The 15,816-nt window shown below is 38.5% G+C and overlaps 1 protein-coding gene across 2 annotated transcripts in view; it reads right to left on the bottom strand.

Annotated features, from left to right (window-relative positions):
• Window positions 1-11,162: 11,162 nt before the first annotated feature.
• Window positions 11,163-15,816, bottom strand: part of LOC148835388 (POC1 centriolar protein homolog A-like) — a 53,927-nt gene continuing 49,273 nt past the window's right edge. Inside the window, exons 11-12 of one of the 2 annotated variants that reach the window (XM_088916830.1) lie at window positions 15,107-15,164; window positions 12,501-12,649 (exon numbers count right to left, since the gene is read on the bottom strand). In XM_088916830.1, coding sequence (XP_088772956.1) covers window positions 12,588-12,649; window positions 15,107-15,164 — 120 coding nt within the window. In that variant the 3' untranslated portion in view covers window positions 12,501-12,587. Of the gene's footprint in view, window positions 12,650-15,106; window positions 15,165-15,816 lie in introns of both variants that reach the window. The other variant, XM_088916829.1, reaches the window with a different exon arrangement.

Here is a 15,816-nt window from a genome sequence, read left to right on the forward strand (position 1 = left end):
TAATTGTCCTGTTACTGTTTATCTATGTATGTTTGTGAAGCACTTTTGCATGTTTTGTTATACAAAAAACACAGCGTAAAAGTAAGATTAATCATAAAATAAACAGGGTTAACAGGCCTGAATTTCTTTTCATTATCTAAGTGACTTTTTATGATTTAAACATTCAGTAAGAGGATTCAATCAACACAGAGGAGAAAAAATCAGATTACTTTGGTACCTTTCTAAATTACTGAGACATATTTGGGGAACTGTAAAATATTCATGCTGTGGTCATGCAGAGCATATCATCCCCTCTAATTTAATGCAGCTATTAAAATTCAGCTATCTAAATTTGTAACTAAACACAAGATTTTCAATTCTAGAGTTTAGAAAATTGCATTCAAGTATATCAAGTAGAGTATCTTTTCCAGAGATGTTGGAAGGCCTTTTTCAAGGATTATCTGAAAGAAATAAAGGATGTTATCATTCTCAGACTATGACAAAGAAGCTTTGTCTTTTTTCTTTGCTCTTAAATGGGAGCACTAGTAATGCCACTCAATGGAGCTGCCAGCTTTAATGAAACAAAAGTTCTCATAATTTGAATATTTTTGTGCACATCCTGTTTATTTCCTTCCCTGCATTTTCACATAGTAGCAAAAAAGATACACATATCCTGGTTGGCCAAAAAGCCTGGGCACTTGTTTCAGCATAATACTTCAATGTAGTGTTTGTTTGTATGAAGAGCTTTAATAGGGTAAGTGAGGAGGGAAGACATCCTAATTGTTAGTGCTAGTTGGTAATCCAGCAAGATGTGCCTCTTTTTCACGATACCCGATTCACTGCATGCTAATAGTTAAGTAATTCGTGTTTTCTAGCATGGATCCCTGTGACAGTGCCAACCACAAAGACCGAACACAATACCCATGGCCTGTAAGTACATTGGCTCCCTGAGGTACCAGCATATACCTTTGCTACTGTACTTCAACCACCAGCACTTACATTACAACTGCCTCTCAAACCAATGTCTTTTCTTCTCACACAAACATTGCCCCATCTCACTACTGGAAGGGCATTTCATTTAATTTTCAGCATGATACCATGATGAAGAGCACACTTTGATCATAAAGAGCATTATCGGACTATTAACTGCAGGCTATTGCAAGTGAGATCTGCTTGGATGAAGCCAGGGCAAACTTCACAGTTCAGAACTGAGCTGTGGTATCAAGTATGAACAAAATAAGACCATTTTAAAGATGGGTGTTTTTCATGGGCTTCAGGTATTAACCCTTGTGTCAAATGTTATATTGTAAATGTTCTTTACTGGCTGGAGTAAGATGGCAAAAAACGGAGAAGACCTCTACAGCTCCACTGAATGGCTGTATTGCATACCTTTGTCTGTCGAAATTAAAAAGCCACCGTGACATAAAAATAGAAGAACCATTTTTTGCTCCAACCCACCTTCCTGCACTGCATTAGCTGAGCCGTTGTGAGACACTCTCAAATGTTAATGTAGTTTTTCGAAGGTTAAATCTGAAACACGCACTGTTGAGATGAAGTGGCGTTTCGTGATTCTGCAGTGGAGAACATGACAAAGAGCCGACTGTTGTTTCCATGAAATGCACTCAAGTGTTAATCCGCCTTCACAATGTCAACTCCCACACATCCAGTGGTATTTCCTGTAAAGTTTAACAAGCCCGCAGCTATAGTATATCCCAAAATCCAGTTTGGTAAGGCTCAAAAAGTCACGCCTGTAATATCCACACATTCCTTTTGCTCAGTGATTTTGAGTTCTGTGTTTTTAACAAGTGACACGGGTGCAATGGATTGCAAACATCACATCACCAGGACACTTACAGTAGCAGACATTCTTCCCGGATTTTGTTTTGGAGTATGTTCACTGCACTCGGCTTTTAGCCTTTTTCAATGAGAGTAACTTGTCAAAGAGTCATTTCTGTAAATGGGGAAATTAGTTATTTTGGGGTTTAAATTTTATTGTTCAGAAAAGTACAAAAGCATTGTAAGTTCTGGACAGAACCTTTTAAAAATGAATGTATTAAGTGCTGAGCAAACCAACATTTTCTTATCATGCAGTACAATTTTTCTAAATATGGAGAACTTAAAGTTCATTTGAACATGGTAATGCTGACCTCCTAGTTCAAATAATAACTCTAAAATTTGACATGTTATGCTTATACATAAGACCCTGGCCAGATCCTGATCCTGTTAGAACATGTTATTTATGGACAGTTATCCACACCATTTTACTGTACATATCCTTTTGTGAAAGTAAAAAGGCAGACATGTCTAATGTCTTACAAGTAGTTTGGGCAGCTCATTTCTATAAACTCTAAGACTGCCTTAGACTATATTTCGCCATACACTATTTGTGATCTGTCTTCCTCCTTGTAAATGCATTCAGTCAGAAAAGGGAATGTGATGTGGAACCGCTTCAATTTTTAACTTTCAAAATGACGGTATTCCTAATTTTCATGTCTTTCTTTGTCATGAAGAGCCCTATTCTAGAGAATTTATTCATGAGCATGGCATGTTCTTTATCATCAGTTAAGTATGCACTTACATGACAAATCCTGGGTGGTGGGGTATACTGTTGCTTTATCAGAATGATCTAAGTCATTGTTTTGAGAGTTCTTTAACTATTTAAGCTTTAATTCTTTGTCTGCTAAAAAAACATCATATTTCACACTCATCAGTACAATTAAAACAATACAATTTTACAGCAGTTCACTTTTACTTAAATGTTTTTTTGTATATTGTACTCTTATAAACTTTGAATCTGTTAATAATATGTGTAAATACCTCAATTAGATCAAAAGGTTTCTTGTGGTGTACCTCTGGGTTCTGTTTTGGGCTCCCTGATATTTATCTGTACAATACCACTAGGTAAAATCTTCCTCAACCTTCACTGCTAAAAACTTTACTTTGCAGGTTTCATCTGTATACACCTTTGCAGGTGTATAATGCTGCCCAAGGCTAGGACTGTTAGCCCTTCATTTGCTCGTCTATGGACAGCATGTTTGCTCCATTGTACTTTTTGGACAATCAGTCTGTATAAACCTATGCACATTTTTTATTGTTTTTACAGTGACTATAATCATCACATTTTGCACACACCTATGTATTTATTTATTTTTGTATTTATTTATTTTGTTGTCTTTTGTTTTATAACTATTCTGATGTCTGTTTTTGCTTGTCTTGGGCTGGACTGCTGTAACACATCAATTTCCCTACGGGATTAATAAAGTATTATCTATCTATCTATCTGATAGTGCCTTGGCTGTTTTTCTACTTTTTGGGAAACATGAAAGTTTAGTCATGGGCACAACACAACAAGAACCTTTCAACAATGTTGTGACGACACAACTTACTTTTTTAAGTACAGAATCATTTTTGAAGGTTGTGTCTGAAATGTCACTGGGACGTCCTTTTTCAATGTTTTGCCTGTTAATTTTCTTTCCTGCCTCTGACTGATGAGTAAATTGGTTCATGTTCCTGCAATATCAAAAACTGCAATAACAATACCTGCTTGTGCTTCTGTGAGTTAACTACCAGATGTACAGAATAATGATGAGGTTGATGTGGTTTTCATTAACATGATTTTAAAACGATTTACCTAGCAAATAGATGCCTGAATGGCTTGATGGCATCCTATTTGAACGCCTTACTTACTTCTTTCGCTTAAGACTCATGCATGGACCTAGACTTCCATGCATTTGAATATGTAGACCTCTCTTAAATAGGGGCAAATTGTTTTAAAATATCATCCTACAGACAATATTAACTATCAAATTAAGACATTTGTTTAAATAAAGCGAGTGCTTTATAAAAATTTATTGGGAGTTTTATTTTTTTGAGTAAGAGTTATATGGTTTCATATTGCTTATAGTGTGTATTGCATATATATCAATCTTTTTAATATTTTTAGTTATTTTCAATTATAGTTATTTCAAATACCTGAACCAAAGGAACAAAATAACATACAAAGTAATTTTCGATCAATATTGCAAGCGTGGAAAGTTGTCCAAAAATATGTAATGAAAAATATGAGAGACGAGATTAAGCATTATAGTTTAATAGTAAAAATATGCAAAAGATAATAACAAAATTCAGCAATCAAAAGTGAAATACTTTTTACTTCTCATAGACTGCATACTGTGATATCGTGCAGATTCTAAAACAATTTCTGCTATAAATGATAAAACATACTGTATACTGTACTGCAAATCTAAGTGAACATATGATTTGTTCCATTGCTTCTCAAATTAAAAATCCTTCCATAATATTAAATCTACCAAAATCATGGAATTATAAGGACTGAGCCACTCATTTGCATACTACCTCCTTTAATTATGTCACTAAAAGAGATTCTAATTTAATCATTATGTCATTAATGTTATTGTTCAGGACATGTCTCCCAAGTAGCAATTATGCAAACCACAGTGTAAGGTCACCTGTATTCTAATGAATATTTATAGATACGCATAATGTTCAAGCAAAACCAAAAAAGGAATTACAGCTGAACACTTTCTGCTTCTAACAGAATCACTATCGACTATAATCACTATTCACAGAGGGAAATACAGAGAATACATCACCAGATAATCTTAATCCTTTGTTTGCTTCTACTCATAAACGAAAGATAGACTTCCTGTTTAAAAATGTAATTTCAAAACCAATATCATGTTAACTCTAAATGTGTATCAGTCAGAAATACATTGATGATTTATCCATGAAATAATTGTTTTTTTTTTTAATGTAAAGCCAGATGATGGAGAGTACTGATGTATTAAAGACTTGGATTAACTACATTTTGCTTCCCTTAGTTATTTTTAAAAGAAAGACTGAACAGCTTTGTGACATTTCTGGGTGCCGTATCATAAAGTCTTACAGATGTCTGCAGTAAGGGTCTTGATGTGGTGCTGGCAAGAAACATGTGGAGCTTTTGAGGGTGCACATTTATGGGAGATTTTCCCCATTTGTGATGCACTACAGGAGGAGAGAGAGTATTTTTTATCCTTTTGAAAAGGCATTTTTGTTTATGCGGTGCCATTGTTTCAGGAACCTTCGGATGACACAGCATATTTGCATTGTAAGAAGAGAGTCATATCCCGGACATTCTGTAAAATAATAAAGAAAAAGGTATTTGGATGTAAAATGATTCTGTTTACCACAACGAGGAACTGCAGTAATGTCTGGGAGAATGTCAGTGGGGGAAAAGGGAAAAGTTTCATCCATCAATACAAAAGAATGGCCCCTAAGGCTGAGCAAATTGGTTTCTAGTACCATTAAACATAATGCCTGCTCTCTTTAATCTACACATCTCCCCTGAGACCAAACAACAAAGGAAACGCACTAAAGAAAGTCAAAGCTATCATAATTGCCACAAAATGGCGCATTCCTTCCAAACAGCCAAAAGGGCAAAGTAAAGAAGCTTTTCTCAGCTTCTTAGTAATTCTATGTATTTTTCTGACAAATGACTTGCTGTTGCCCCATTATGAATAAGGATACCATTAACAAGTAAAAAATGGCAAATTAAGGACATACATTGGGGCATTTTCTGTAAATTTTCTTAATATAATGCAATTCCATTACAATGGGAGGTGCTTTAGCGAGGGTCGAGGGGATCGTGGGATTGACCAGCGGGTTGATTCAGTGGCTGCAGTAAAGCGGACACTGTAACAAACAGTAGTGGTCAAGCAGGAGCTGAACTTTTGGATGAAGCTCTCTGTTTCCTGGCTAAGCTGCACCGCCTTCCTCTCCTTTGGTCGCAAGCCTAGGGCAGTGACCAAAAAGGATGAGATTACAGGTACAAGCAGCGGAAATGAGGCTCCTCCAGAGGGCTGCTGGGCTTGCTCTCTGTGACAAGGTGAGGAGCTCGGCAAGCTCGTCAAGAGGACCTGGTAGTGGAGCTACCTCTGGAGCTACCATTTAGGCCTCTGGATCGAGAGGAGCAGGTGGAGGAGATTCAGGCATGTGGGGAGGATGCCTGTTGGGCGCCTCCTGCTGGAGGTGTACCAGGTACGACCAACTAGGAAGAGACCCCAAGGCAGACCCAAGACACACCGGATGGATTGTATCTCTCAGCTGGCCTGGGAGCACAAAGGAATCCCCCAGAAGGAGATGGAGACTTGCTGGCGAATGTGAAGTCTGGGCTGCCCTGCTCAGCCAGTTACTACCCCGACCATCACCAGGGGTAAGCAGCTAGAAGATGGATGGACGGAAGGTATTTTGTGTATTCCCATACTTAAGACACTAAACACAAAAATGTATTTTGTTTTTGAGCCTTTAAGAGGCTGCCATTTTTTGTAGTCAAACACAAGGGACGAAGTGAAACTGAAATATTCGGGGCAACGCCATTTTATGCATATTTTTAAATGGACGCCAATAACATTTCAATAATTTATATTGTTGAGGTGCACTTTCTGCAATGCAAAGATAATGCAGAAAAAGCACTGTGAAAAAAAATGCTAATTTGGTCCACAGAGATTGCAAGAGCAGGGAAAAACGGAATCAGTTAATGATGCATTATTTAACAAAACAGTTTATTCCCCAGGAAAGGGGTGGCAGAATGGGGAGCTCACAGGATAGAAATGAGGACCCGTGCAGGGACTCTCTTCCCAATGGATGATGGCTACCTGAACTTCAAGACTCACATGTGAAGGCTGGTTAAAGAGCTTTGTAAAAAGACCCTACAGTGAGTCATGTTCTTAGTGAAGAGGCGTGCAAGGCAGAGAGAGAGAGAGAAAAGCCTTTTACCAGCACTTAATTTATCACGATCATTAAAGAACAGGGAGCTATTTAAAAAAAATTGCAATAGCGTGGCCTAAATTGCCACTGTAATGCACCTCTACAAGCTACGAGACAAGAGATGTGATCCCTGCGCACAGGTTTATAATCCTCTGATGAATCTCTGCTTTGAACACTTAGTCTACTTTTAGTTGTCACTTCACAAGAAAGAACATTGTGTCACTAAAATGACTCCAGGTCTAAGAAACCAGAATAATAATGGGATTACAAGGAGTATCTTCAGAACAGAGATTAAAACTGACCTTTTTTGCCAGCAACATTTAAGGTATCAGGCAGGTCTTCCAAAACATGAAGCAAGACGTCAGGGGCGAAGCCCTCCCTCCACACACAGAGAGTGGGACCAAGGAACACTTCATGATACTGTAACGCATACGGCCGCCATTGTTCATGTTCGAGCCGGCTTACCAGCGCGGTGACGTCACCGCCCTTCCCTGTGAATAGCAGGGACCGCAGCCGTCAGGCTGAGGGGAGATCTCCCTTTAGCTCATCTGGCTGGGTCCCTGTTGAGTGATGCCGGAGGCCTGGGTTCGAGTCCCCGACGGTGGGGGGCCGACCCGAGGCGACAGCGGCGAGGGCGCATACCCATGTGAACCCCGGAGCGTTACAATACTAAGCACAGGCAGTTTCAGTACTCATAAAAATGTATAAGGACAAAATTACCAAATCAAATTTTATGTGATTTTGCAATTTAAAGGTAAATTAGTTGGCTACAATGAAATGAATAGTCGTATGAAGTGAGCAGCTTCTTTTTTTCCCCTCAAGTTTTATATTTTCATCCATTTGTGTTAGGATGTTTAACAAAATGTTAAACCCATAACCTGTAGTTTTAATTTATTCCTCTTATTCACCATTTGGATTCCAAAGCAGAGGTCTGCCTTTCCAGTGTACCCTCTGTCCTTTGCTAGATTTGTTTTTCCACATGGTAACACAAAACAGAAAACAAAATAGAGCTCCTTAGCAAGAAGGAAATAGATAAAGATCTTCCAAAGCCTCAGAGGAATATTTTTAATGTTCCTGCATAATCTTCAAGCATGCATTTTAAACTGGTAGCCTCGGTCATAAAAGGGTCAGATTTTGAACATAGGCCTGTTTACTTATTTTCTAAGATGCTTCCCTAAATGTGTTCCAAGCTGAGTCACCTCTGAACTTTGACAACTTTTCATCTCCTGTTATCTTAATTACAAACCTGTCACAGAACCAGGAACATTTTTCTAACAGCTCAAACTAGAAGTGACTCATACCTAATCTGCAGGGTTTAATTACAGCCTGTTTCATTGTAAGGTACAATAATACAAAAAAAAAACATCTAGGCGGAGTCCACTTTGCTATTCACATGAAATATTTGTTTTACACCTTTCAGGTCATGTAACCAAGAAACAAGGGAAAAAAATGGTTGAGCAATTACTTAAACCACAGTCACAATTACACACAGTAAGGGAGGAATCCTCTAATTTGTTGTGAACTGTGATGTTTGGTTTATAAGCTATTTCCTCCTAGAAGTGTTGTTAAAGTAGGTCACTGAATGTAACCAAGTATAACACACAAGTGTTTATATACTTAACCTATGCATCACTGCAACAGTACCTTTTACTGTTTTAAAGGCTGCCCACAGAAGAATGAACCCCGTCCAATTATCGTATTCCTCATATTTTCAATTTGTTGTCAATGATTTTGACAATGAAACCAAGATCTCACTTGATTCCATGAAAACCTCATTCCTCCTAAAAAAAAAACTAATGATTTCTTGACCTATGACAATAATTTGCAATTGCATACATCTCTCTATCCTTCTGTATATTCTTTAATCCATCCACAGCATATTCAGAAAGAATATTTTAGATATTTAAACAGCTTTATCGGTAACATGTGAGAATAGGTTCACAGTGCTCTTACAGCCTCACGGCTCCACAAGACTGAAATGGGAAAAAGATCAAATGCAAATTAAAGCATAAAGCAATAGCAGAACAGGTGAAAGACATGAAGAACAAAACACCTTCAAGTGAGCTACTTCATATCCAGGGAACAGAAGGCCTATGACAGAGGTCCTTTATTTTATATGAATTCAAAACCTTGTGCCAGCTTTTTTCTGCATGTGAGCGAATTCAAGAAATGGAGCTCAGCGCACTTGAAACATAATTTTTGAGCAGGGACCTGGGTTTCTATGGAAGACACACGTGGGGAATGACTGGATTCCTAGACAAACAAAAACTCCATACTCGCTCAGGGACTGGGGACAGGAAGTGAAGCAATGCAGTCCTGCGCCAAGCACATGCAATAATACTGTTCACAGAAACCTGAGGGTCAGAGGAGGTCTTTGTTAGAGGAAAATTTGTCTTAGCGCTTAAATATCCTGCACAACCACACTGCTCCCAAGTAACGCTCGAATCACTTAAAAGATGTTCCCTTATAAAAAGAATTCACTGACTATTAGGAATTTAAGATATCACTACTGAAAATCACGAATTTAACTAAAGACACAATCTTTCCCAAGGTTAACTTACTTTATGTTCTTAGTGTTTGGCCTGGTTCAGATCTGGTCTTCTTTTAAATGGAATAAATCTAAGGATGGCACAATGGCATGGCATTTTGTGTGGAGTTTGTTGCTTCTCCCTGTGTTTGCACTGTTTTTTTGTTCTCAGTACCCTGGTTTCCTCCCATTTTGCAAAGACGTATTTGTTAGATTAACTGGTTCTCTGTAAAGTTCTGTCCAGGGTATGTCCAGGGTACAGTCCCGCTGGGTTGTTGACTTTCTAATAATGATGGATGTTGTGCAAGGATAAGTAGTGCAGAATAATGTGCTGAAGATAACCTTTTGTGATTACATGTCACAAAAGTATAGAGAGCACAGAACTGGGAAAATTATCATTTTATACTGCAACATTTTACAGTTTTATACTTTTAAATATTGTCTTTTCTCCATAGGCTGTGGATCAAAGCTAGTTTATCTTTATATTTGCACAGGGCAGGAATTTCTGGTTTCTCGCCCAAGTTCATTTTCCGTTCACAGACAGGATTGCTGCACAGCTATTGCAGAACAGCGACATCTCCTGGAAGACACTGGCTATTACAATGGTAGCCATCCTGTCAAAGCCTTTCACTTCTGGCTGTTTTAACAGTACTGCAACCCCACACACGTGCTCGTCATTCAGGTATTTTCTTCTGTATTTCACTGCTGCTAGGTTCAAACCTTTGTAGACACTCAGAGAATGGGAATCCCTGCAAATTAGAGGCCAGAAAAACAGATAAAACATCTGCACAAAACATCGTCATTGTGCAGAGTGAATTAACCATGACACAGTGCTCACTTCCAAAACAAAGGCCATACCGCAAGAAAGAAAACTGCGCACAGATGTTATCTACAAAAGAGCTGGGAAATATTACAATCCAGAGACTCCCCGGCCACACATGCTGTGCAAGCTGAAAGATATCTCCTGCAGACAGCCGCGCCAGGAAAGGGGAGGGCAGTGAACAAGAAAAGCTTTGCCTCCAGAATCTGATAGTGATTAAAACGAGTCTTTGCAGTGCTCTTCTCGCACTCGCACTCTCTCACTCCTGGCGTGGTGGTGCGAGGGTAGTGTGCTCTGTGTATATACTGTGTCCCAGTGTAGCCCGAGCCCCCAGACAGGAAGGAAAAGAGTGGGCCCTGCTCGAGAATTTCTGTTTTGTTTTTTTTCCACAGCCCCTAAATGCTTCTCAACAGACTCTTCAGGCAAAAATTCATTTTCTGCAGCTTTCAGGCACACATGGTCTCTCCCCCCCCCGGGATCAATCAGAACACAAAAGACTCTTGCTGAAAATTCAGTGAGGTCATCTGTCTGGCAACTTTAATGACAACAAACTTTCCTCCCCCCCCTTTCCTTAAACAAGAACTTGGCCGAAGGCTTCACTTAGGGTTTTACACAGGACCAAAAAAAAAAAAAGGTCTGATTTTTAATACATTACAAAATAAAAGACAAATAAGCTTTCGTTTTTCCTTGTCAGGGATGACGAAAGATGTCAAAGTGAAAACATGCTGCCGTGAATCATTCTTCCACTGTCCGTATTTTAAAAACACCTTGATCAATTAGCTACCAACAAGCAAATGAGCTATGCAAGCCAAAAGCTCTTCTCCATTGTAACCTACCTTATGTATACAACTGACTTGTAATTAACATTAACAAACAAGACACAGGTGTTAACATGTATTTCTGCAAGTCCTGATACTTCTCCAAATGTGTATAAATAGGTGTGATGTTAAATTACAGTGCCAAGAAAAAGAGAAAGACTAAGGCTCAACTCAGGCGACAACTTTAGTGGTAAGGTGCTTTAAAATTTAACAGTTTTTTGGAGGAATACAAAAAAAAAACACTCCTACAGTAAGGACCAGTAACTTTAATGATCAGAGAACAAAATACATGGTTTTTATATCAACATAAACAGAATACAAACAAATAAGTTTAATAGACATCACTGTACACCATTAAAATTAATAAAAAAATAAAAAATGATTGCAAAGACAGGAAAAGTGGAAAGAAATCCATATACGGAACTACTATTGCTTTCAGCACATGAATCTCTTCGAGGATAAGGCATACAAAATAACACTTTGATTTAAGGGTGCTGACAGAGTCTTCAATAAATGCAGAACTAACAACCTATTAACACCCAATTATAAATTTATAAAACACTTCAACATGAGAGCAATATCACATGTTGGTAAACGTGATTATTAAAACAAGTCTATCTGTACCAGCCAATTGACACTCTATTAATGTCTTGTTAATAATAAATGGTTATAAAATTTATAAAAGGAATTTAATCTGATCACTTATTTTATGTCACAAACGTGTGGTTTTTATGTTTTTTTGCTATGCAAAGATTGAATTATTTTATGGATCTCTCAAGTACAGTATATTCTCTCAACAATAGCAAAGCAGGTTGTCTGAAAAGTGTGAAATCACACAGCAAATCCTGGGAGCCTTTTTACTTCACACAGTCTTAATCAGTGGGCCCTTACTGATGTATGGAGTCCCGTTTAACTTTCATCAGGTTAAGAAATTCTTTCCTTTTAAGGTGGTCACTCACCTAATCTCAGTAATTCAGAAAAAAATCTATTGAGGTCTCTGCGAAGAGATTCACTGACCTTCATGTTAAAATTAAGTCAGTTTGAGTATACAGGTACTTCTGAAATTGAACGACGCTTATGTCTCAAATGATCTAATCCATCCTAATAAATTTCATCCCTAAAGAGACAGCACATGACAAAGGTTTCTATTGCTTGTAATGTAGCTTGCAATGCGAGATGAAAAGCCTGTTCTATTATGTAAACAGGTTTTGAGCCCTGTCAAGTTCACAGAACTAGATCTGAGGGATTTCAGGATGGATGGCACCATTCAATGGGGCAACTTATTTTACATAAATAGTTTGAAGGAGCAATCTTCTGTCAAATAATAGGACTTATGGAAGAATTCCAGGATTAGACTTCCCTAATTCACTTTGGTACCTCATGCTAGATGTACAGGAAGGTTTAGAGAAACACAATGAAAACATTAAAGTATTGAGCAGTATGAGCTATACAAACCATCCAAAAGCAAAGAAATGTTTATAGTGTAAGCAAGGCAAACTCACGGGAAAAACTGCTAGGCACATTTATCATTTCCTGAAAAGCGGTCCTCAGATAAACTCATGTTAAAAGTAGAAATTCTAAACTATTTAATAAAAACACATCAGGTCTTCTGCCACAGCACTGCAGAGGTCATCTGCTGTCACTTCGTCTCAGCTGGAGGGTGATCTTGTGCTGGTTGTCAATACATTCTCTCAGTTTGTCTTCTGTCAATGTCAGCCTCTGTTCCAAGATAGCCACTGTCTGGTGGGTGGAAGGAATAGTAAAACATAAAAAGGGGAAAGTATGAATGCATCTACTTTAGTCTGCTAACAAATGTTCCGTTATCACCAAACAATCACGCCGATTATGACGATGGAGCCCCCAGCCTGCTCTGTGTTTCAGAGAAACACAACATGGTGCCTAGAATTTCTGACAAATTTCTAAAAAAACAGCAACCTATCTGCTCCCCACAAACATAGAGGAGAAGACGTAGTAGATCCTCAACGAGAAAGCAATCTCTGCTCTTTGAGAAAAAATGTGCTGATAATTTAATAAATGCTTTACATTGGCCAGCTTCAGCAGACATCAGCCACATGACCGAGCCTTCGGTCTTCCATACAGCCTGCTAAGGCCTACAATAATCACGTGAATGTGCTTTGGCTGCATTATTAGACATAATGGAAGAACAACCACTTCTGTCTGCTGAGTATCCGGCGGTAAATGCGGAAATTGTTTCCTAACAGTCCAGAAACACGTGTACAGTAGATGCCTTGTCTTACAAACAAATATGTTCAGTTCATTTAAAAAAATAAGAACGTACTATTAGGAACTTTCCTAATAAATCTGAGTTTTAACATTAGTAAATGAAAGCACTGCTAAACTCAGCTGATCTTTTGAAAGTGGATTATTGCTTATTTATTGCTGGTTTAAATCACATTTTAAATATATCTTAAAATTAAATACACAGATCTTTAATTTAATAGGCCACAGCTGACAGAATAGATCAGTAATACCATCATTTAAATAATGCTAACTGTGCTTTTGACTATTATTGTTTATGTTGTATAGTTATTATTTCAGTGTTTTGACGTCTCTTTTAATTATGTTGAAATACTACAAACAAAACTGAACACACACTTCCAAAATTGTACTTGGCAAGGAGAATAGCAATCCAAAAAAGTGTGTTGCATTGAACAAGCCACCAAACTTCTGTGCCTTACATTATTTGCTTTCTACAGTTTGGTTCGGCTGCAGACGTACCAAGCTCTGTAAATGCGAAATTGCTTCTGAGAAAGGCTCTCCATTAATTAAGATCAAACAGCTACTGTATTTAATGTCACTGCTGTTTGGACTGCACTTCCTCTTGTATGGGTGAGTGCTTAGAGATGAAAGGCAGACAGAGGGAACATTGTGTTGCGGATACACAGAACACGGGTAATAACATGATAAAAATGGCATATTCATTCCCAACCAAATGCAGGAAGTACATTATCGCTTGGCCATTTTTTTTACTTCTCCAGTTTTAAAGAACTCCTCAAAGACGGCACAGCAGCACTTTTAAATGTATGGTTAGACAAATGTCCTTTTGCTCACTTTATGATGACCATATGCACAGATACTGTTAATGGTCCACCTGGAAATTAAATTACTACATTGTGCACTGTAACTGGTACACAATAGTAAATAAATGTTAATGTACAAGTACAAATAATAATGTAAATTATTATAATTACTATGAAGCAGAATTTTAATGCGACAGTACCAGTGCAAAGAACTAGGTGAACTGCCTGTGGCAGAAAGAAGATGAAAAGGTGAAGCTAGGGTAAGTCATTCAGTGAAACGTGTTGTAGTACTAGCTTGCCATCTGAGGTAGGAGTCACTTGACAGATGAAGAAAACTAAAGTGTCATATATCAAGAACTGATTATCCCTAGTCCTCAATCAATTTTCCTAAAGCAGCATTAGGCAACGCACGATTACTGCTAATCAGCGTCTCTGAAACTAGCACCAAGCCTTAAGAGGCAATTATTTACTAGTTACTAAAGAAACAAGACTATTTTAATAGACCTTTGCTGCCCAAAGTCCTACAACCATCCATTTTTAGAACTCAAGCTGCACACACAAGACAAGAAAAAAAACATGCTCATGTATTTCTTGTACAGAGCTGGCGATAAGAGTGGCTATTTTTAGGGCTTGAAAATGTAGTGATTCACAGTAAAAGTATGGTAATTTGAATCCTATTTTGGGGAACTGGGCTCACGGCTCTCGAGTTGTGTGTTGTCTCCTTATACTATGACCACAGGGCCCCTTGCGCTGCCCCAGCCCGAGAATGACCCCGTCTGGAGACTTCCAACATGTACGCGAGGCTGAAAGGCAAACTGCACGGACTGCAGCGAACAGGCTTCCTGAATACTCCCCCAGGGCCTGGGAGCCACAGCAAGATAACATCTGCTGGGATTTCATGCTACAGGGAAAGGGTTTGCGTTTCCTTCCTTTGTGAGTGTGCTTTTCCAATCAATACCCAGGGCTTATCGCACCATCTCGAGGTCTGCGAATGCGAAGATATTATTTGACCTGCCGCGCCAGCCTCATCTCATCAGCTTTAGCTTTAGCTGCCAGTTTAAATTATCCTGGCATTGTTCACTTCGTCAAATTGGGTAGTTTTTACGCAACAGAAATCAAGCTCCCCCTGTGAAGCTCATAACCAAAAGGTGTTTACCAGCCAATTTCTTTAATGTCTGTGTTTTCTTCTCGTCTCTCAGGGGTGATGAACTGCTCTACATACACAGGGGGGGAGTGAAAAGAAAAATGGCACTTTATTGTGTGAAATTACATGACACGTGAATTCATAGTGGACGCTGTTGTGCAGCCTGTCCTATTTGACACTAACGATCACAGCTGTTATCTCGAATGTCCTCAGATGGGCATTTGTGGGTAGTTTTTTTTTTGTACCTGTCATTTTGATCAAACTAAAATGTTCTACATTCATGCAAGGCTTTACTTAATCCCAACAACTCCTCTTGTCTCTTTCCATGGACTAACAACACAAGACACGTGAAAACTGGAGTAAAAAAAAAATTGGTTTTACACAGCATTGACACATAGCAGACGACTTCATCCACCACTGAATTACAGCGCCCACCCAGTTGACATGTTCCAGAGGTTATGAGCCAACAGCCCCATTACACAGCAGATCAGATGAAGGTGTGAAATAAATCACTTTAGTAAGTAACATAAGGGGGGAATTTGGGGAGCTGTGATGAATTGTCATTCATCCCCGAGAATTCACATAACGTACTTTCAAAAACAGCCTGATTTACCTAACAGTGAGGTCAGGCAGGGATAGGTTTTCTTGAAAGCACAGATGCCAAACTGCGGTTTCTTTTTAGGATTATGCCACTAACAAATCGCAATGTATGGGGAAAGCAA

This window comes from Atractosteus spatula, chromosome 5 (genome assembly GCF_055471065.1).
Source record: "Atractosteus spatula isolate fAtrSpa1 chromosome 5, fAtrSpa1.hap1, whole genome shotgun sequence".
Taxonomy (NCBI): domain Eukaryota; kingdom Metazoa; phylum Chordata; class Actinopteri; order Semionotiformes; family Lepisosteidae; genus Atractosteus; species Atractosteus spatula.